General features: G+C 42.1%; 2 protein-coding genes across 2 annotated transcripts in view; both read right to left on the reverse strand.

Moving 5' to 3' along the window:
• Window positions 1–7944: 7944 nt before the first annotated feature.
• cttn (cortactin) lies at window positions 7945–16834 on the reverse strand. Its single transcript, XM_068749895.1, has 15 exons — window positions 16744–16834; window positions 15670–15769; window positions 15513–15586; window positions 15301–15430; window positions 14171–14281; window positions 13976–14030; window positions 13327–13437; window positions 12607–12717; window positions 11811–11921; window positions 11387–11442; window positions 11233–11302; window positions 10794–11029; window positions 9944–10061; window positions 9552–9620; window positions 7945–9125 (listed from the first exon to the last, which is right to left on the reverse strand). Exons 2-15 carry the CDS (start codon window positions 15751–15753, stop codon window positions 8989–8991), a joined length of 1473 nt encoding a protein of 490 aa, XP_068605996.1. The 5' UTR covers window positions 15754–15769; window positions 16744–16834; the 3' UTR covers window positions 7945–8988.
• Window positions 16835–17913: 1079 nt separating this feature from the next.
• Window positions 17914–23411, reverse strand: part of ppfia1 (PTPRF interacting protein alpha 1) — a 31640-nt gene continuing 26142 nt past the window's right edge. Inside the window, exons 27-32 of the mRNA XM_068739534.1 lie at window positions 22872–23047; window positions 22516–22613; window positions 22192–22367; window positions 20694–20762; window positions 20423–20591; window positions 17914–19435 (exon numbers count right to left, since the gene is read on the reverse strand). Coding sequence (XP_068595635.1) covers window positions 19374–19435; window positions 20423–20591; window positions 20694–20762; window positions 22192–22367; window positions 22516–22613; window positions 22872–23047 — 750 coding nt within the window. The 3' untranslated portion in view covers window positions 17914–19373. The remainder of the gene's footprint in view (window positions 19436–20422; window positions 20592–20693; window positions 20763–22191; window positions 22368–22515; window positions 22614–22871; window positions 23048–23411) is intronic.

Below are 23411 nucleotides of genomic sequence, written 5' to 3' on the forward strand. Positions count from 1 at the left end.
ATTTCAGGGATGCAATGCATTGAACTCTCGAGACGACTACGGCAGAAAACCAAGACGGTTCGATGCAGGAAGCTGACAAGAGGAGTATTCCACCAGGAATACATGTCAGCCCACAAGTCCGTAGTGGTGATAGCTGCCAAAGGAGATGCTGTTTTGATCTCATCTAGTTTCTGGTCTATTGACCCGGCCGAGCAGCCTCAGAGGTCCAAGATAGCAGCAAGGAATCTTTATGCTCCACGATTGATGGGTGAAATGTGTCATCAAATTACAGCTTCAGAAAGAAGCTTCTTTGTAATGTAATATATGATGGAAAATTCCATTTGTTGTGAGAACGTATTTGTTGTTTTAATTACCCACATATTTTTGATTTCAACATTTTGAGCTGGGATAAACCCCGACAGATTTTCATTACTTTCTGAATTGCAGATTTGTTTAGGATGTGGCACATTTTCATATTTATTTGATCTTGCAATTACTTTTCAAGACATTCCGCTCAAGAGGTGGTAGAAAATCTAGACTGATCACTGATCTACCAAATCATCGACGTGATGCCTCCCTTTCTAATTAGCACAAAAGAGCTAAATGATCGGCATTTAAAAATAGACCTGAAGCCCAAAGTCATGGTTGAATACGTCACATTAAATTTAACAAGAGTGTCATTAGCATAATACAGTAGCTTGGAAAGAGCCTTAACATGAAATATGTATGTAAAATTAAAAATAAAATTAGGTGATAAAGCCAAAACGATGTTTCCGAAGCGGCTGTCTGAGTGTTATTCATGCATTTGCCTTCCAGACTGCAGGTGTCATATAGAGGGGACTCCAAGTATGGAGTGAATGAATAATGCACAATATAAAGCGTCTTTGGGTGCCTTGAAAAGCGCTATATAAAGCAAATTCATTATTATTATTATTATTATATAAAGCTGATTTAAATACTATAGATTAGAATGTCAATACAGCCCCTAGTTATATTACTGCTACATCATCAGGCAGTAACCTTGAGTTCTTTCTCTGTAAATCTCTGTCCGATGTAACTCCTATGGCAAAATAAATAATCACATATATCCAACAGCATACACATCAACAACAAAACAAGTTCAAAGCCATTATTCTCACTGTGCAAGCAACCCTCAGCGACTGCTTCAAGTCTCTCTCCAAGAACAGACGACAACAGTGTCAGAATGTGCTTGGGCACTGAGGAGCGAAAGAAAAGGCAAGTTTTCTAACGTATGCGTTGCTGTGTGTGATGTCCGCATGGCGTACTCTCTCCATGCTATAACCAGAGCCTTGAATTCCCTCTCAAGGCTCTCATTAAGGCATCTGTGTCAGGCAGTGGCAGAGAAGAAGGAACTGCTGTAATTAATCATCAAAAGCCTTTCTCCACATCGCTCTCATTCATTCCTCTTGCCCATCACTCTCCCCGCCGCCTTCTTCCAAAGCCTTACATTACATGCACACACACACACACACACACACCTGCTGTTTTTCCAACATTCTGCAACACAAGCAGCCTTGTCTATTATTTCAGTTTGTTTGGCTATACAACTTGTTCCCTCACAGAGCAACGGGCAGCGAAAGTCCTAAAAAGCAATGTCACCATTATTCAGGAGACGTTACATTCAGTGAATTACCACCACAAAAGGACAACTGTCTCTCTGTCTGCCCAGAACTGGGAAAGATAATAGCCTAGTTCAACAGATAAGCTCTAAAGTCTTTCAGTGTCCAACATGCTTCGCACACAAATAGCTTTTGCCAGGATGAATTAAGGCTTCAGTATTTGACAGGACTGAACAAACCCTGAGATTAGTAATCTAAGATTGTCCTTTCTTTCCTTTAAACCTAGAATCTCTTTTGTTTCAGACTCTGTGCCAGGGTTAAACTAAATGTGAAAAATATAACTCTTATATGTTGCTTACCTGATGTTGAGGCTCAAAGCTGGACAGAGGAGCAGCAAGCAAATAGCGAGGATGAATTTCATAGCTGTCACACTCCCGTTCCTTCTCCCTTCTCTGATGCTTTTTGCCTTTTCCCGGTGTCTCTCTCCTCGCTCTCTAGCTCTCCCACTGGCTGCCTGGGTTTTTTAGCGCACTATCACACACACACACACACACACCCAGACACACAAGCAGAGAGGCAGACAGATGCAACACAGTGGCTAGGCGAGAGGGAGGATCTCTAGCTTTAAATAACACAGGGACATACACTGACTTTCAAATGGAAAGGAACGGGTGGGGCTGAAATCAAGAGAGGGAGATGTGGGAGTGATGTGATGTCAGCACACATGCAGCTTCAGCTATTGGTAAGATGCATTCTGGTCATTGTTTAGTGCTTGATATCCTTCCAACTATGCATCTCCATTCATTTCACTTTTGCTTTTTTCTAACCACCTGCAGTTTGATAGTTAGAGAGATAAAATATCAAGAGTAAATATTCCAGGTCATCAAAACAAACAATGTAGTAACAAAAGAGTCACATTTTAGTTAAGGCATAGCACCATATTTAGAACAGAAACCCAGTTATAAGTTCCAGAATAAAGACTGAGCTGTCTGTTTGTTTTACTCTTATGGTTTGTGTTGCTGCCTAGCTTACGGTATAAAAAATATTGTTTTTAATTTAAAATAAAAGTTTTAAAAAACGAATTCAAAATAATAAACTGGGATGCAAATTATTATGCACGTGAATCTGTCAATTTTTTAAATTGAAATGGATTCGAACTGAAGCAATTCAGCTAATCAATGCGAACCATGCAAATGGATGGCACTGCAGGTCTGTTCAGACTGTCATACCAGCCTCGCATGAAGGGAACTGTTGCCTGCAAATTTCAGGAGTTGTTGCATGGCAGTGAAAAAGCAACGGAAGAAGAGTTGTTGTGTGATGGATGTAGAAATGTTAATTTAAATCAATGATTCGTTAAATAAAAGCCCCTATTGCTGGAGCGAGATAACATAGCTCCCTTACCACATGGCATAATTTGTTAAATATTAATAAAATAAAAATAAAATCTCATTCAATCACACCTGGACACCAAAAAACAACCCCCCCTGAAATGTGTAATTCTAGCTTCACTTGACCTGCAGATCATGTTGAAATTCCACGTTAATGTGACAAACTTAAAGAAGCAAATGTAGAGAAATGAGAGGCCATTCCTTGTGAGACCACAATCCATGTAATACAGAATATTGAATGGGCCATGCTGAAAGGTGGAGGTTACACACTGTAGGTATGATAAATGATCCCCATTACAGGTTTAATACACTTTGGAGTCTATTCTACCCCAGTTGTATACCATTTTGCATACTGGAATTCTTCCACCCATTTATGTGATCTAATTAGAAGTTCATGCATGAAAACCCTCAGTGACCAGTTATAATGAGTCTGCTAGACCACAGCTCGCCTTAGTTACTGAGGAGAGTGTCCTCTGTGGACCTACATAATCCCACTCTATCATGTGTCATGCCACCAGACACTTGTCGTCTCCTTGCACTGAGCCAACCTGTTGAACATCAAATCATAATGAAAAATAATTACCATGGAGTGAGTGGGATTTATTGATAGGATGCACCATCACTTTTGAATAGAATCCTATTTCCTGAATGCCACATCAATACATGATTGTATTTTATTTGCAAATGTGTTGTTTAAATCTTGATAGATAGATAGATAGATAGATAGATAGATGATGGATGGATGGATGGATGGATGTTTTTAGGGCTTTAGGAGAGATGTTATTATGAAGGAAGAGAGAACCTGCTTACCAGCTGTCATAATACAGACAGCAGAGACAAAAACTGAGAGCCTTTGTTGCCATATACTCTTTAGAGGAATCCAACACAAAGGGCCATGAGTCTAGATGCTTTGCTTGAAAGATTTTGCAGCAGACGATACAGTAGAGTGTCCCGTTCCCATCCTCACAGTCTACAGTGACAAATGAAAACAACGACGAGTAAGTAGCGATGCTGGGGAGACTGGTGTACTTGCCTTATTAAGAACAGTGAGGGTCCACATTTCCACAAATCTTCTCTCATTTTACCTTTTGGCCACAAGCATCTGTTTTTACCATCAGACAGGAACAGTGTCAACTGGCAACATTCCTATATCTGCAGTAACATTTCCAACTTGTTTCAGTAAATCCACATACTGATTCGGAGCTCACCGCTATATTGGGATGTCAGCAACATGGCTGCTTTTTGTGACGACTGTTTGCTTTCTGCAAAGATGCTCCTCATTCCTTCTCTGCATGAATATTTAGCTCAGGAAGAAAAGTTAGCAAGAAGTGAAATCTCCATTTGTACTAGGAGAAATCCAGCATTCCTTTCCATAAATTTCCATTCTCAACATCTACAGTGCCATTCAACATTTTCTCTGAAAAGCAAAGAGGAAACACAAAAAGAGCGAATTCTGGCTGCAAAGTTGCGGCTTAAAGCAGTTTTCTGTCAGTTGATTCATTCTCTCATTACAGGAATATGGAAATGTGCTTTTACAGAAACTCTAAACAGCATGTTTAGTTTGTCGACAAACATTCAGAGCAAATCAATGGAGACACTGGAGAGCAACCTCAGAGCAGCACTGCTGTCAGTCAGAAGGAAGCAGGGCAGATTGTAAAGTTTTACGTGTCATCAGATTCTTTAATTACTAAAGCGCACAGTCAATTACTTCACCAACTCACTCAGATTATATTACAATTGATAATTTCATATCAGTGATGCTGTCATTCATTACATGTTAGATTATGCTTTTCAAAACTATCTAATTTGAAATTCTGATGCTGTTTTAACTTTTGAAGATTGTGTCTGGCAAACAGGGTTTCTTAGAAGGGTGCTGCACTTTGTGCTGATCACCCTGCCATAGTTCGCTGTGATAGAAAATACATCTGTAAATCCCTTCACTGTTTCCATCACCATCATGCTGACTGGCAAAACAAGAACATCTATGTCCAGTGGAATTTGTACAAGCATGGAAGAAATAAAAAAATGTCTGCAAAGACCTCAACTTAAAATATGAATAAACTCACCAAAGAAACAGCAGAATACACACCGATTTTGCCAACTGTAAATGTTCCAAATACAAACGCAGGCAGGATTTAGGGTAAACAGGTTCTACTGATAAGAGCGACGCATATAATGATGTCAATGACCCATCTACTGTCTGTGGTCAGAAACTAAGGAATAACGACAAACGTTTATTGTTAAGAGCTTCGCTTGCCTATATTATTTATGTCAATCATTTGTCTGTCACAAACCACATCTGTCAGACATCCAAAGTATGCATGATGTCACATTGGATCTCTGTCTCTTGTGATTGGATAAGGCTGTTGTGTGAAATCAGTAATAACATTAAGTAAATCTTATCTCCCAATCAAAAACAAGCTTTCTTTTAGTGTGTGGATCCATGTTGCCCTCTTGTCTACTTTTACTAGTTCATTTGTCAGATGCACCCAGATGTTACTCCTCCATCTTCTGGAACACCTCCCGATTATTCCTCCTGACATCCATGAACTTTACCAAGTCACCATGTGACATGTCGTACAAGCTTCTGTTCTTTTTGCATGGGTAAAGCTTCTACTCACATATAAAACCTGTCAATAATCACAAAATGCTCCTTTCCCCCCCCTCACTCGTGTGGACTGTTGTTTAAAACTCATTTGGCCAACTAACTCAGAGAAGGCACTGACTGTAAAATCTGCTGAGACCCTGTGATTAGTTGGTCAACTGTCCAGGTGGAGATCAATGACCCAGCCTCCAGAAGGATGCTGTTTCCATTTTAATTCCCACATTTCACCACCTTTGTCCTCAGTAAGGTGCAATAAATACACGGTCCACTGAAACTGTGTAAGCACATTTCAAACAGGTTAAAATATCCTTTATAAATGAGAATAGGATGGATGAATAAATACAAAAAACAGGGATAGAACTGCACAAACAACAAAAGGATAGCTGTTCAATTCCTAGTTTCGACAGTCTGGACCCTCCCCAGAAAGTTACCATACCAGCAGTGGCTGTTAAAAAGGAGATGGGCAATGTTAAAACGGCAATTAGGATATACAGCTGATAAGACAGCTGATTATCTGCATTCAATAACAAATCAAGCCAAACAATCTGCATTGTAGGAATGTGAATGTTGGTAGATATTTTATTGTTTCATTGGTCTTCAAAGAGCTCATAATCAAATTCCTTTGTTTTGGTGCCAAGCTGAATCTTCTGAGGGCCGTAGCCTTCCATGTCTTCTTTACTGTCCCTCTGTCCACCTAAGACACCTGCAGCCCGGCACGCAGAAGTGATTGATATTCTGGAACTTCTGGACGAGTCGCACACAGTTGTGCCCTTCCAAATACTGAATACCGTAATTCCCGGTGTACAAGCCGCTACTTTTTTCCAATATTTTGAACCTTGCGGTTTATGCAACGACGCGGCAAATTTACGTATATTTTCCCACTTTCTTTACGAGCCGTGTTTCGTTAAAGCCTATTTATTTTCGTTACAAAATTAACGCCCGCCCGCCCGGAGGGAAAGCCCCGCTGGCGCGTAGCTGGGGAGATCCGCGAGAAGCGCCCGGCGCGCGTCCAGAGTCGCCGCCGCCGGACCGCCGTACCCGGTCCCCGCCGCCTGTCCGCCATCCGCTACGCGGCGTCGGACGCGCCGCGTAGCGGGGAAGGAACCCACCCCCTCGACCTCCCGTGCGTCCCCACCCCTGCCGCACCACGCTCCCGCGGACGGAGGATGAGGGGCACGGGGGCAAGGGGGACGGGGACACCCCGCCAGGCGCGCGCGCGCGCCGCGCAGCCTCCGACGGGCGGAGAGGGGAGGGCGACGGGGCGAATTATCCCCCAGCCGCGGCTCGAGCCCGGCCCCGCTTCGCACCCCAGCCCGACCGACCCAGCCCTTAGAGCCAATCCTTATCCCGAAGTTACGGATCTGATTGCACTTGTGGCTTACGAATATGTGCGGCTTATTTTAGTACAAAATATATATTTTTTTTAATTCAGTGGGTGCGGCTTTTTCACAGGTGCGCATAATAGTTCAGCAATTACGGTATGCGGTTTGAATCTTGTTAATAAGCTTTTACTTTTTTTCTCCATAATGCAGGGGTCCCCAAATGTCAAACTATGGCTGAATTTTAGTGCAACAGCGCCCCCATGTGGGCTTCAAATGTAGTTCATTGATATCAAAGACCGCATCTGCTGATCCACATCTGTTGACAAAATCTACCCGTGAACAATTACATTTATTGTCTCTTCTGAATCAATAAACTAATTTGTGTACCGTTGTACGTTGTAATTAGAAACAATTTCGCTGAAAAGTTCCAGAGGATGGATCTGAGGCAACAATTATGGAATTATGCCAGGCAAGATGAGATTTTACAGAACTTGATTGTTTTTTTTTCCGTGCCTTTAAATGTGTGTGGGATAGAAAAATGGAAAGAGACAGGAAAGGGCAGCCAGTGAATTCAAACCTTTGGCCACCAGTCAAAGACTCAAAAAGACATACGCTGTGCAAAACATGCCAAGGTTATCCATATCAAGATATGCTTTCAGTCAACTCCCTGCAGCATTGGTGGGGGTATGAGACCCCCTGAGTGCTGTTCTCAATTCTATATTTGGTTGCTGCAACACATTTTCAACTAGAATGACTCAAAGTAAACCACAAACCTCTGATCTGAACAAGCCGACGCATCTGTTTAAAGTAAACTAACCTCAGTTCAGTATCTATTGCATAATTAGGATTTTTTAAACGGGAAATAATAATCGCAAAGAAATTCCTCGATCAAACAGGAGGGTTCTCTCCTGAACATCATTCAACCAAGGTTTGTGGAAGCCCACCCTGGACAACCTGCTTAGCGGAGGTAACCAGATTTTTGATGAATTGATGTAAGAAATCGGGGCTCGATTGTTTCCAGATAAATATAGTAAAAGAAAGTCAATTGCAATAATCAAGCAAAACCAAGCTCATCATTCAGAGTTTATTTAACGTAAAAAAAAAAAAAAACACACAGAACAAGTTGATAATAGTACATGAGCAAGTTCAGATAAAAATAATGCATTTGAAAAAGGTCACTCTTTTTCATTATAAAACACCAAAGATGATTTTAATGTCCCACGCACGGATGTTTAAGCTACACACGTGAGATCCTCAGACATTTCATCAAATTCGTTCTAAAGTCTGTTAAAGATAAGTAGTGTTTGGAGCCTCTTTAATTGTTCAACAGGTCTTCCAGAGCGATCACATCCACTCGGCACGAAACATGTTGACACGAATCCAGACCCAAGCATTCACGGCAGCAAGACATAAACATAAGTCCATGGAAATAGACAGCGGCAGGGAACAAAAATAAGTTCTTAAATATTTGCCAAAGCATTATAAATCTGGATATTTCTGCACACGGTTGTCAGCAGGTAACCGGTATACTGCAGAGGTGATTATAATAACACCGTGAGTTGTAGTGCTTCGCCATTATGGCTCCAGTAAAGGAAACGTGATCATTTATATTCAGAAAAAAAATTACAATCTTAACCAACATTTTACTTTAAAGATAGTTTCAATCAGGAGGAGATTTAAACTTTAGACAAGAACCAAAGGTTTTTGGTCCACGTACTGGACAGCCTTCACTATGCATTTCTTATCTTAACGACTCCTGCTTGCAGCACTAAGCAGTGAGTGCCCCGAGCACCGTGCACAAGACTCATTTGAGAATTTCCAACTTATTACTCAGGTCCTTGGTGGGACAGAGATTTCTATCTAACATGAAGCAGCAACGTTAAAATGAATAATAACAAATATGCTACTTGGATGCTGCATCTTGCAGTTTCATCACAAAGCGACAGTTGAGTAGGGGTGAAAAGAAGCTAAAGACAGACCTGAGGATAACTCACAGTTGATGATGCACCTTCAAGATGAGGTCAAGACAGAAAAGTTGGAAAAGAAAAAAACCTGCCTCCTCCCTCTTCGTTTTGCCCAAAGGTCAGGACGCGGGTCGTCTCGGCGGAGCGTCATCATTGCCGTACCTCCACATAGTTAGCTGGGAAGAGGCCAACAACGCCTCGGCACGCGCCTCGCCACCAGCCCTCATCAATCATCTCAATGTTGGTGATGATGTCATCAGGGTCGAAGGATATCTCATCATCGCCAGCTAAAATGTGAAGTGAGATTGGTGATGAAGAAAGCAGAAATGAAGTGATTAAATATTATATTGCCTAATTTGGACATGAATACATTTTGAGTTTCTCAATTGTGAAGAATTACTGCTTATTTTCTTTTCTTTAATGGTAAATTAAATTTCACTTAATAGATGATAGACAATAGAGTTTGGGATTGCAGCCAGGTTAGCTGGTCATTAAAACATCCAACTATAACTTTCATTTTCTGAAAGCACCGAGTTGTCTGTGACACACACTAAACCTGAACGGATCCTAATCTGTAGACAAGCTGAGCTCAGGATGGTGTTAGTTTAGCATTCAGTCGTTCTTGTGTTTCTACATTGCTCAGATTAAATGAGAATTTAGGTGCTAGAAATACTGGTGTGACTAAATCTTTTAATTTTCAGCTGCAGTTTCACCTGCTTGGTAGTCGTACAGAGCCACCGCTGTCACTCCGACGTCCTGGCTGTACTCGTACTGCTGGTCATCTGCAAAGCAGCCATGGTTTGAGTCCAACATGACAGTGAACACAAACTTCTCGTCATACCTTAATGCAATCTAGGTTATATTCACAAAAGTCCTGACAAACTGGTAGAGTCACTGATAAGGAAACTGGTGGAAAATGGCCAATTTCTAGACCAACATTGGCTCATCTGAAGTGCAAGTTTCAAATTGTTGAAATTCTCTGATGTGAATGGGGCTGAACCGTAAAGCTAAAGTAACTGACTCATGGTTGACTTGCCCCAAATACCAAACATGCTTGTCCTCTATATGAGGAAGACAAGAAAGTCGGCAACAACAACAGTTTTACCTCCTGCTGCAGACTCCACGGGGCTCTGGTAGAGATCCTGGTCCTCCGGCTGCATGTACTGGCTTTCAGCCTCATACAGCTCCTCTTTGTTCTCCTCGGTAGAGAGTTCCTCATTGTTCTGACGAGGCAAACGATCTGGCATTATGACTCAAAGTGAAATATCATCAATTCTACTCACGTTTCTCTGCTCATTTTAAACTTTTCAGTTTATTTCCTCCCTTTTATTTTTTACTGATGATGGCAGCCTGCTGTAAACCTTCTGTAACTGGCTTGAAAGTTATAACCATCCCAAAAAGCTACAAGTAAGATGGCGGCTCCATGCTCTCCAGTCTGGTGCTTAGTTTTTCTTTACTTTTTATTACTTTTTACTGATTTCTGCGAGGCGACTCTCTCCTACAGTCGCCAGGATTTACTAGACATCGGCCACATATGCAAAGTACTGGTCAATCTCTCTGCATGCACTTTTTCATCACTTTAAACTCATGTGTTACATCGGGCAATTACTTGAATGTTCTGTTATCATTTGAATTTTATGTTGTTATTAGACACCAGACGGAGCAGCACTCCTAATCTCATTGTGTAGCTACTATGCCATGACAATAAAGGCTTTCTATTCTATTCTATTCTATAAAATGGTACATCCTTAAACAATACGAGATTAGAATCACGCTGCACAGAATATCATATTATCTGTGTTTTTTAGGTTTTAAATACCAGCCCTTATCTTATTTGGGTATTTGAGAGAATGGTGCAAAGGTATAGGCATAGACAATGACTGACTAAAAAAAGATCCACATAAATTATTTCATGAACTGTTCCTTTACGCAAGTCAGGTCCCGCCTTGAATCACCTGGTATGCTGAGGCAGCAGATGGCTGGACCGGAGGAGTCGGGCTGGGACTCGCAGGAGGGACTGGAGACGGAGCCTGAACCATCTCTTGGGCTTTACGACGGGCCTCTTCTTGCTCCTGCTTCTCCTTGGCCTGTCGACGGGCTCGCTCCTCTCCCGCCCTCTTCCTGTCCTCCTCCTCCTTCTGCTTGGCGATGTTCTCAAAGCGGGCCTTGATGCTTCCTGTGCTGCTGCCAGCTGAGGATTGGAGGAGAAAGATGAGTTCACAAGTTGATGACGTGTACAGAGTTCAGATACTTATACTCATGATGGAGCAGAAAAGAAACAAAAGACCAAAACCACCAGGACCATAACTCAGGAGTCATTAGCATTCAGAGGGGAGCCGTTGTCCCGCCCACCCCCACGTGACCGGTGCACCATTCAGGATGATGGACACTCACCGGCCTCCACAGGTTTGGTTTTCTGATATGACGAGCTTGGCCTCTCCACCTCTTCAAACGTCCCTGCACTCTGTCACAGCAGACAGATGAAGGTGTAACATGAAAGTATTCACATAAAGGTTCAGACAAAAAAAACACACACAAAAACACTCACCTTATCCATGCGGTCATTCTGGACGCCGTATTTTCCCCCAAAACCTTTTGAATAATCTGGTAACAAAGAAGGAAAGCAAGGGTCAGCTTCTGTTTAACCATTTACGACACAGATGAAGACCCTCTCTGTTCAGTCCTTCAGACTTTTACAACTTTATAATGAGGACCTGTGTGTGTGTGTGTGTGTGTGAGTGTGTGTGTGTGTGTGTACAAAGATGACAGCATCAGTGAAAGGCTCGACATCCAAGTACGCGCTGTAGTTTCACTTCCTCCCTGGCATTTTTCTCATGCAGCCGCTAAGGAAGTTGTCAAGGTTAAGAAGACCACGTCCACAACCACATTAAAACCATATCAGAAGTGAAGAGGAAGTGTTAAAGCAAACACTCACAGTGTACGTTAACTCAAAGCAGACTGAAAAACAATACCTTTCTGGGATTCGTGGAGCTGTAGTTTCTCCTGGTGGTCCCACCCCAGCGCCGATTTATCCTGTCTGTCTGTCTGCACACCAAACTTGCCCCCGAAGCCCTTTGTATAGTCTGCAGAAACGAACAAAACAAGCAGATTGACACCTAAACATGTGTCTGAACCCTGAATAGTAGTAGACAAAATGACCTGATATAGAGATACACACACGTCATTTTAGAACCGTGCAGGTGTGTGGCGACCATAATCTGCTGATATCAGTCTCGGTGGAGCTTGTGCGAGTACAGCAGAATGAAAACTTTCAGCTTGTTTGGTCAAAGTATTTTGTTTGTGTCAGCTGATCACTGTTAATGAACCAGCTGAAGAATATTAATACTGCTGATCACGTCAACAAATGGTATGCAGCATTAAACCTCTGAACACAAGCGTCCCTCTCCCACACCTACAGTGAAATGGACCCGTTATCAGAGCGTGTGACCCAGTTACGTCTGCCTGCGCCACATATGCAAACACAGCCTGATGCGATTCTTAAGGCCGTCTGTGCTGCTGACATCTAGTGCAGGTGTGTCAGGCAAGAAGCTGCAGGTAAATCTGGAGTCCAGACAAGTCAGGACAGACGTGGACGTAAACGTGTGCAGCTGCCCATATCACACCAGATCAAGATATTCCATCCATCCATTGTGATGCTGATTGATCATCATGGTTATTACACGTGTCCATTAAGATGGTCACAATAAAACTGTGCGTGTATTTCACATGAATTGCAGCTCTTCTTGTACTTGTGATGATAGCACCAACCTCTCTGGGACTCGTGTTTCTCCGTTTTGCCCTGGTAGTCAAAACCCACAGCACTTTTGTCCACCTTGTCCGTCTCAACACCGAACTTGCCGCCGAAGCCTTTTGTATAATCTGCCGATGTGCGGCGAAAAGGAGGGGAGAGAAGTTAAGACAGGAGGAAGAGGCGCTCTCCTCATGCATATCACACTTCCCCCTGCAGCGACACTGTAGATACAAAATAAGACTTCACTTTGATGCAAATTGTCCTTTCTGTGCATGATTGTGTATGCGAGTGTGGCTCTGTATCGTAGCGGCATGTTTTAGATGATTCCTAACAAGTTAAAAAATGTATTTATGGCAAGAATGACCAACATAATGTGCCAAATAAAATAAAAAATCTATTCCTCTAAACAAACAGCTGTCAGGCCGAAGCCACAGACCGGAAGATGCCGGCAGTCCTGGAACAAGCAGGAACACATTAAATGATTTTGTGTTAAATACCACATTTTACAAACACTAATGAAACTGTATCTGACACTGGCACAAATAGCATGAGAAATTAAAGCGAGCTCAGTTCAAAACAAACAGCCTTTGTTTGCAACCGCCCGCCAGTAAAGGCTGAGAAGGAGAAATAACACGACTTGTCAGAACCTGTGCAGAGCTGCACTGAATCAGAACAGAACATGTTCTCCACATCTTTCCTGGTAATGGCATTGCAGCAGGCGGCGGAGCGAGACAAACCTTTCTGGGACTCGTGTTTCTCAGTTTTTCCCTGGTAATCAAAGCCCACTGCGCTCTGGTCGACCCGATCTGCCTGCACGCCATATCGACCCCCAAACCCACTGGAGTAGTCTACACAGCAATGCAAAGGGGCAAAGGTCAACGGTCAGGGTGAATCAGCATTGCAGCAGTGGTCAAATATAAGCCCAATTCCAAGTCCTTCATTTAATTTGACAATGAAACTAGAACACTAATCTCATCACGTTGTTCTTAATCTCGTTTGAGGTCATAAATTTATGATCACAGTCGCACACATTAAATTTAGTACGGTAGGTCATACATGTGAACTGCACGGTTGGTGGTTGTGCGTGTGAGAAGCATCCAGATGTTTTGCTAGACTATCACAAATTTGGACAACTGGACAACCAGTGCAGAATATTTATAAAAATGTAATATGTTACACCTTATATTAATAGTCCAATCAGCTTCTGACCAAGATGAGAGAGACAATTTATAAATGTGAAACCAATATGTCTATGAATAAAGACGTTTGTTCCATGCCCCGGACATGGCGTCATGCCGCTGGGTTTTACTCAGAAACGTCACACCAAGTAGACATGGACTAGTAGACTAGGCAGACATATTGAAAGACAAATAGTTTTGACTTCACCTTTCTGTGAGGCGTGTTTCTCCGTCTTTCCCATATACTCAAAGCCAACGGCTGACTGAAGGAGGAAAAAGGAACACATCACAATACTGGACAGTGAATTACTGGAAGCGTGTTCAGAAATGTGGCACCTTTTCACTTCTCATAAACAAAAAATCATGTTTGAAATCTTGGAGATGTCAGCAGTGATGGGAATACCTTGTCGACGCGGTCATCTTGTACTCCATACTTGCCTCCGAAGCCTTTGGAGGTATCAGTCTGGGAGCAGTGCGTGGACAACTTCATCTGGTATTCGTGGCCCACAGCACACTATCAAAAAACACAGGACAATTTCATAGCACTACAAAGGCAACACACACACACACACACAACAAATATATAATTATATGACGTGTCTGCCATTCCTCCGGTGTGGAGAGTAGTGGTTTCCATGGTAAAATAAAATGTACCTGAATAAAATTAAAATGTCTACAGGCACAACTATGCATCAACATTAATACACCGGTAGTGTCTGTGTAACATTTAGTGACTAGCAGGTGCTGTTTGGGAGATATTCTCCAGACAAAAGAGGATTAAAACCGGATGGGGCAGGGCGACAACTGCACCCCAATCATTTTCATGCGAGAGGGATGAAAAGGTTGAGATGGGAACATTGTGAAAAGAAACTGGAAACACAGCCAGCAGTTTGAAGCGCTGACGAGCGAGTGGCCACAGACGACCTGCTCACAGCGGCGTAAACAGAGCCGGGTCATCACATGCACGCCGACCACAGACACAGGAAGGCGTGGATGGACAGCGCTGCATGCCAGGAGGGCTGATTGAGTATGAAACAGCCGACATCAGACGATTCCACTGCAGAGGTTTAAACAAGACTGACAGCATCACCTTGAATAAAATGTCTGATGTTCTCGGCTACTGTATGTTTTCTGATTGGGAAGGTTGGATTTACACTAAACTCTGTGGTAGGATCATCATCAACATTTGTGTCAGTCAGTCAGTTTTTTGAAGACGAGACGATCCGTAATCGTCTTTTCTTCATCCACATCGAAATGGGGTTCACGGATTTACGCTGGAGCCTATAGTTGATGTCGGGCGAAAGGCAGGGTACACAAGTCGCCAGTTTATCACAGTCCCACACAGAGAGAGACAAACAGGCAATGCTACGTTAGCGCCTGCTAACCGCACTACCCGTGAGGCTGCCGTTATTGGCCAACCCTATACAAACAATAAATCCTGCACACAACAAAGGTATCTGTAAGGACGAAACATTGCAAAACAGGACAATCATACCTCAATCACGGGGACATACGCTCACGAGTTCCTCTCACCTTGTCCATGCGATCCTGCTGCACGCCATATTTCCCTCCATATCCATGCGAGGCTTTCGGCATGTTATCCAACTCTATTTGCTTGAGATTGGTGTGCTCCGTCGACACCGTTTCACGCAGTTGGTTGATGCTGTGGCAAGCAAGAACACACGAGTCACTTTCATGGCTTCCACCATCTTTAAAACCACATGAAGAATGATCGTTTTCCTCACTTTATATGCCCCTGATGTCCTGATCCCGACACCGTCTTGGCCCCCCAGCGCTGCTCCTTCTCTGTTAAATCGTTCTAGAAAAAAAGAAGAAAATTGCAATGAGGGGAGAGAAGATGGAGCTTCGTAAATGGAGTGAGGAAGGCAAGCGAGTCGGTACCTCGAAGTCTGGGTCAGTCTCCCAGTCATCATCTTCAACAGTTACAGCCACCTTGGCAGACTGTGTTGTTCCTGCCCTCCACATATTAAAGCAACACACACTGAAATAAAGGAAAGTTCATTTGAGAACACACCTAGCACAGACATCACCGTCTTAAACATCTGGTTTTCAAGACTGAAGGCAGAGGTGGAATCTAGATTAGTCAGCGGATCTTGTGATTAAACCGTTTACCGCAGTTCGTAAAGATTTCGACTCTGCCAGAGAGACCATTCTCGTCAGTATCGTTTAGCAGGACGACACAAAATGCTCCTTAACAGATTTTGAGGAGTTGTTTTGGATTTATGTTGATCAAGATCAGAGACACTGCAGAGCTAAATGGTGCTTGCAGTTATGCAGCTGAAACAGAAACTCTCTGCACCCTGTGGGCAAACAGCAACTCAGAGCAGAGACGTGGCTCAGATCCCCTCAGAAAGCTCGTCAAACCAGGAAGAAGTCCCGAATTTCAATCTGGTCCATACTGGGACAGGACAGAACCACGGCCACCTCACAAATCCAAATGTTATTCCCGAGGAGGAAGGATAGACTGAGGTGTGACAGCACGACATAAGCACTCTTATACCATGACTAGCTAACCATGTTACCCTTATGAACTAGTTAAGTTGGTTAGGGGAGACAAATTACTACCTTTGACGTTAAACCCGTGCTAGCATCGCTTGGTTGATTGATTATGCACACTCGGCAATTATAATAATGAAATATGAGATGGTAAATGCCCACTTAAATGCAGCTAATTAGGCGTTTAGTCGGGTTTGATCCTGTACGCCAACTAACTGCGATGTACCCGTATTGTCTTCTCGGTATGGGGGCAGATTTTTAATTATTGTTAACATTGATGTCCAGGGGAAGCCATTAATCCCCAGGTTATGTTAGTGTTTTAGCAGCTCTGGCATTTCCTGTTCGTTTCCAGTCATCGACCTAGCTCAGCTAGCATTCCCTGCTAGAATGAGTCAGTCCCAGCTCGGCGAGGTTTTCATGAAGACAATTGAATATCCTCCGTTAAAGCTCAACACTCACCGTCTCCGACAAATGCAGCTTCAACCAGAGTCTAAACTGTAATAGATCTCTGCTGGATTAGTCCCGTTCACACCGCCAGGACTAACGAAGTCGGTCGCGCTGACGCTTTTCCTCGACTCTTCCGGCTCTCCCAGTATTCCAGTCTATGCCAGAGCTGACGTCACAACAATGGGCGGGGATTCGAAACTGATCGGGAGCGTCGCTTTAATTCAGAATGACGCAGCTCGATTTGATGGGAAAATAACATTTATACATTAACATACTTATGCATCAACACGTCGGCAAACTCAGACTAAGCACGGTTAGAATTTGTTACCAAGTCAAAGGCTTCGTCCAACAAAGCACAACAATCCCTTTTAATTGAAGACTGGACCTAAATAAAGCCATGTAACCGTAATTTATGGCTATTCATGAGGTTATTTATAACAGCCATTATTAGGGTGACCAGATCACAAATTAAAATGTAGACCAGTGGAATGCTGAACAGTTGTAATTGATGATTTGAGTGTATCGCAGTGGAAACATGGTTGTTGCATGTGTTTACAGGAAACCAGGATCAAATGTAGAAACATTTAAGAATAGTCTAGACAATTTAATGAAATATTTAAATGTCAATAAATCGTTTATACTCTGTGGAGATTTTAACATAGACATTCTAAAGGTGTCTACACAATCTTCAGAGTGTTTGGACACATTATACAGTAGAGGGCTATAGCCACTGATCACAAAACCCAGCAGAGAGACATCATTTAGTGCAACACTAATTGACAATATTCTTACAAACATACTGAAATAAAGTATTAATAGTGGCCTTATGATAAATGATATAAGTGACCATCTACCTGTATTTGCAACATTTAACTATGAACAACAGCAAAAGATTAGAGAGAATTGCCATAGATTTGAAAGGTTGAGGACTGAATAAATGCCTTTAGAAACAATCTCTTAAAATAGGAGTAGCATGAGTTTTACACAGACAAAATAAATACTGCATATGATTAATTCTTAAATTGTTATTTAGAAATACGAAGGATTGACTTGATGGTTTATTTAGCCGTTTTGGGGTTGATAAGTGAGTTTTTCATAATATGTCCCCTTTAAAGTATCTCTAAAAGTCAACAAGAAAACAAACACAGGACGGAAAAAGCTAATTATTTTTATAAACATGAGCTTTAGTCATTTATCAGTGGTGAAAAGAAGTTTCAGTACTTTATTGAAAGTAAGCAATAAATAATATTGTGATAAAAATAGTGTATAAGTACTCAGACTGTACATCATTGTTACAAGATCAGGAGATTCAGTGGAAAGAGCCGGAATAAAAACAGCAACATGACTTGCATTGTGCATAAATGACTAAAACACAAACGTAAAAAAAAGCATTCTAGTCTTATTTTGAACTACAAGTAAAGTGAAAGTCTTGGGTTCCACCATGTTTAAAACTAATGATGGAGCCCATGTTGGGTAAGAAGACAGAACAGGTAGAGTCATGAGGAGTTCTGCTGCCTTCTTAGAAGCAACCTGGAGCTTCAGCTATCAAAGAATAAGTGACAAAACATGGACGAGCAATAATAAATAGCAGACAACGGAGAGCAGTTCAGAAAAAATAAGGCTTGTTATGAAATCTTCGTACAAAGTGGTTTTAAAAAAAAAAGGTTTGTGGGTGGGTCGCACCGCCTTCAGGGTCATCTACTCACAACGGTGCTCGACTGAGGCCTCGGTGAAGTTGGTCCATCGCAGGAATCTCACACTTTCAGCCCAAGCTCTTCTGTGTAAGTGTGTTTCTCCAGAGGGTAAGTGATGTTTGTTTTAGTTAAAGGGTTGAGCTGGCAGGGAGCGGGGAAAGTGGGACTCTTCTGCATGCTATGTCGCCCGGAGAGAACCTACGATTCGGTTCCTGCTTGCATCCGAAAGAAGCCCTCCATTTTGTTTTTGCTGTTATATGGCTTTAAATCTTAAATTCAAGTGTTTCATTTTGGTTTTCAAAGATATGGAAACAAAGAAAGGAAGAAAGAAAAGGACAACTTGCTGTGTGTTTCACATGCCCACCATCGCCGGGCTTGCCAGAAACAATTTTAAAGGCAATGGATGACTCAGTGTTGAGGAAATTGTGAAACAGGCTCCAGCAATTTGTCTGATATTCACAAATTTGTTGACCTAAGAGCTGAATTTAAAATGATAAGTAATAAGCTGTAAAACTTACAACCACTTCAAATGGGTGAAGGATATGAATTAAGTTATATCACATACCAAAGTCAGTTTGAACAAACTCAATGATTAGACTTCAGATCAGTGAGGGAAAAAAAAACGTACATCTGGTCAATTGAATCAGGATTATAAAAAAGATTAGATAAAATTGCTGGTAGAAATATACAAACTCTATTCAGTTACATACATCTGAGAGCTGAGCTTAATACCGGCACAGTGGGGAAATATCTTTAAAATGTGGGTCGATTAAGAGAACAGAGGCTAAAAAAAAGGATTACATAGTAATTCTAAAATCAATTAAAATGTTCCATTGGTTTACAGGTATATAACAAATATAGATACATCTAGAAAGTTTCCTCGATACTGGGATCGGTGAGTAACGACTTTCTCTGTGACAAAAAACGATTTTTTGTGTCCGAGTTGTTTCAGTTCATCATCCTGGTCTTGAAAGCAGGGAATTCACCATCATCCTCTGACCAGTGGTTACCTATAGAAATAATGAGGATAAACTGAGGAACGGACATGAGAAGGGGAAGCAGGACAGAAGCGAGGGATGGGCAGGGGAGAGATAAAGAGAAAGAGAGAGAGGCGTACAACATGCGTTATTAGAGCCAAGAACTGCGGTACTAAACAGCTGCTTTGGAAACAGAGGAGTGCGCCGAGATAACAGCCACACTGCGTGTGCTTCTCTTATTTCACACCACTGATGTGATCTTACCGTTGCGTTAACAAGAGTAGGTCCTGACTGTGGCAGTGTCCAGCCTCTGTATAGACTGACTTCCTGTGTTCCCAAGTTGGCAAAAATCACATGCAAAGACGTGCCATTAGTCACAGCATGATCGATAAACGGTAAAGCAGCAAAGCCATTCAAGAAGAATTATAAGGAACATCCGTCTCAAAAAAGTAAATGGAGAAATTCGTCTTAGTCCACAAAAGATTTCTGGAGCTTCACAACACAGCAGCATCATAATATTCAACTAAACGACTGAAAGAAACTTTCTTGAACCAAACATAAAATAATGTTTATTTATATGTCCCCATGTGGCAGGTAAACACTGAGGCATGCCTGGAATTGGACATTCACTTTGACTGGTTCTCGTGGAGCATTTATGTTGCGCATGTGCACCTTCCTCAGATGGGGACCAGCAGGCTAACACCTTTAGCTCAGAGGTTAGAATGAAGATGTTAGCTTGAATTTATTTGTTTTAAAACTAGCTTCCATTTTTCTCAGGCATTTAGCAACACTGTTTTGATGTGAAGCTCCCGAGATAATTAGCAGACTAAGAAACCTTACTAGACTTTCCATTCACATGTGGGAAAGAAACTAATTAAAGTTTTTATTAGGTAAGCTATTCCTGAAAGGTTATGTGAGAAATGTGAGCTTGTGGAAAGTTCTACTTAAGTTAAGCAGCAGCAATAATAAATCATATTCCACAGAAACACATACATGTCTATTTTCTCTCCCTCTCCTTACCGTCCATGGGGCTCCTCTTTGGCTGCATGGAAGGAGATGCAGCGCTGCTGCTGGTCACCCGGAAGTTGGCGGGCAGGGTGTCTGAATCTCCCAAGGGCATTCCCCTCATGTCCTTGGGTCTGAACTTCTTTCTCCATGAAGGAGCTCTGCGGAAGTTCTTATCGTCCTCCTGGAGGAGACACAAATAGCAGGGTGAAGACCAAGCGTGGAAGGTGGGATGACATGAAATGTGTCACTCCGTTTATATTGGCACTTGTGTCATGTTTGTCACCTCTTCCATTCTCCTGTCTGTGCCAATAGCCAGCAAACTGGTGTATTCACGCTCAAGAGCTGCTCTGGCCTAAAAGGACAGACAAAGGGAAGAAAAGCACGAACCTTCAATTTAAGTCAGTGCTTCTCAATTATTTTGTCACGCCCCCCCTAGGAAGAAAATAACATTTCGTGCCCCCCTGATCGCGCCCCCCTGAAAAAAAAAAACACTCTTCTATCCTTAACATACAAAGAAATATGAAAAAGAAAGAAATATAGATCAACTTACAACAAAGAATAACTTTACCATTTTTTAGTCTGCAACAGAAAATATTTGACGTGCATCAATTTGCCTGACATTTTAATCCTTAAACTACAATTTATAAAATTAAATAATAAATTTAATTAAATAACATCAATAAATAATAATATATTAAAATTGATCAGCAACATTAACTAGGGAGCACAAAATATAAAACACATTAACCTACAAAACCAAAATGAAAAAAGAATTGTGCTTTTAGCAAAATGAGGAAGCCAGGTCTTCTTCTTCCACCGTATGTTGTTTGTTTACAACTGCTCTTCTGCTAATACTCCCTGCGCACACTCTGACAATCAGGGCGCCACTGTCAACTACTGGAGTGGATGTGCAATTACACTTTAAACTCGCAAGGTAAAAAAAGCATTTTCTCCCCCCCCCTAGGGGGGCGCGGTGCGATGTCGGGAGGGGGGGGGGGGGCTGTGACCACGGAGAAAATGCTTTTTTTACCTTGCGAGTTTAAAGTGTAATTGCACATCCACTCCAGTAGTTGACAGTGGCGCCCTGATTTAAGTCAACATGAATTAAACAGTTGCTCTCTGCTTTTGCACGTTTCATGAAAAACCGGTCCTAGGATTAGATGAATGTCTGACTGCATGCTCCCTGTGAACGAGCCAGATGAAACGCTAAAGAGGCTTCACCAAATATGGTTTGAGTGAGACTGAACACAATATCTGCTGACAGACCAAGGCACAAGGGCATCCAGTTTGAGAATAGTGGAAACAGCAATAAGGTTGTTGGGCTACTGGCAATCAGTGTGCGTCAGCTAATAGGACCTCTAATTTTAGTGAAACATGGCTATGGTTATCATCTCTTTTTAATGTAATCCTGATATTCTGTTTATTGTATGGTGAGTGAAGTTGTTTCATATCCTAAACTAGCTGACAAGAGATCCCAGCTTCTTGGGTTCAGGTGCTGAACTGTTTGTAATTGGTTGTTCAGAACTTATGAACGAACACATATTTTATTCAGCTCGACTGTAAGTCCTTTAAAGTAATAACAGCATTTCTCCGTCTTTCAAAGGACATTACAGTCAACCGTACATCAGTTTATATGGCATCACTAATCTTAATGTGCACTGTCTTGACCTTTCCACTGATGTATTCAACCAACTATTCTGATTCGATTACTGGTTTTTGGCCAACATGCAATCTTTCTTATTGTTTGTACCTCACGTGGCATTAACTACGCTTGTGCATACCTGGGTGTTCTGTGTGGGGATCTGCAGCAGCAGGGCGAGGGTGTTGTGGTCAAAGGTTTCATCCAGAGCAAGCAAAGCTCCATGGACTCCACTCTCATAAAGGTTGCTGCTGTACTCTTTTAGGCCGATGGCCTGAACCCAGGTGATAACACGCTCATTACTCCATACCAACACTTCTGCAAACACAGAGATATTCAGCCGGACTGTACCTCACAATATAAAGGAATGCACGGTGTCTCATTTAAAAAGATAAAATAACTGAATTGGGCGACCTCATATGACTAAATCTAAAACTGTGCTTACCCGTCACAGCATATTCGTTACCTTGAAGCTCCAACTGAGAATGTTCTCGCCTTTTTTCCAGCTCTTTCCTGTCATAGTTGAGCCTCCTTAGACACATAACTCCACACTGAAAACTGTTCCTATTCCACAGACACAAAGACAGCTGTTTATCTGTTTCCACGTTAGCAATTCATTCAAAATGTTCATGTTCAAAAATATTGTCATTACACTGACGCACTCTTATTTAATACCAGCACTGCCATACGTTAACAGAACGGCCAGAGGGGAAACAGCAATAACAAACTTTGAATATATAGGCCATACTCTTTGTATTGATAAATTCATTGTTGATTTACCAAAAAGACAACAGTATATTTATCCTTTCATTTTTTTTTTACCTGTGGAAGCTGTCCACCATTTTGAGTTGTCCCCTCAGGTCCTTCTTGGTGAGGTGGTCCAGCATACGGGCGTCTACCAGGGACTCCATGAAGTAAGAGCGATACTGCGGCAAACCCAGACTGGGCAGCCACTCATTGCCAATCCATTCGTGGTTCATGTCACCATATGCCAATGTCTAGAGTCAGAGAGAACACAGATTCATATTTGTGTGTTTTAAGGTACAAAAATAATATATCTGCTGGTAGCTTGAGACTCTTGTTTCACCTATTTGAAGCATGGCACATGATCTCGGAAAGATCACACTGACACTGATAAAGGGGATGATCCAGGCCTCATTTGTCCCTCCACATTCTCTCAAAATCGCTAGATCGGGTAAGACAAGTTAAACAGATGTGCAGGATTGTTCCACTCTGGTAGAGGTATGTGATCCATCCCCCCCCCCCCCCGTCTATTGATCGGGTATGCTTCCGGCACATAGCTAAAAATGTACTATATTTAGAGAAGATATATATGATTGTGTGTAGTCCTGGATGTATTAA

This window comes from Brachionichthys hirsutus, chromosome 1 (genome assembly GCF_040956055.1).
Source record: "Brachionichthys hirsutus isolate HB-005 chromosome 1, CSIRO-AGI_Bhir_v1, whole genome shotgun sequence".
NCBI classification, from domain to species: domain Eukaryota; kingdom Metazoa; phylum Chordata; class Actinopteri; order Lophiiformes; family Brachionichthyidae; genus Brachionichthys; species Brachionichthys hirsutus.

Coding starts and splice junctions, on each gene's coding strand:
- cttn (XM_068749895.1), bottom strand. CDS start 15,753: ATGTGGAGGGCAGGAACAACACAGTCTGCCAAGGTGGCTGTAACTGTT. Junction 13,438..13,975: donor GAAACACGCCTCACAGAAAG/GTGAAGTCAAAA, acceptor ATTGCTGTGTAG/ACTACTCCAGTGGGTTTGGG. Junction 10,062..10,793: donor CTGCTGCCTCAGCATACCAG/GTGATTCAAGGC, acceptor TTGCCTCGTCAG/AACAATGAGGAACTCTCTAC.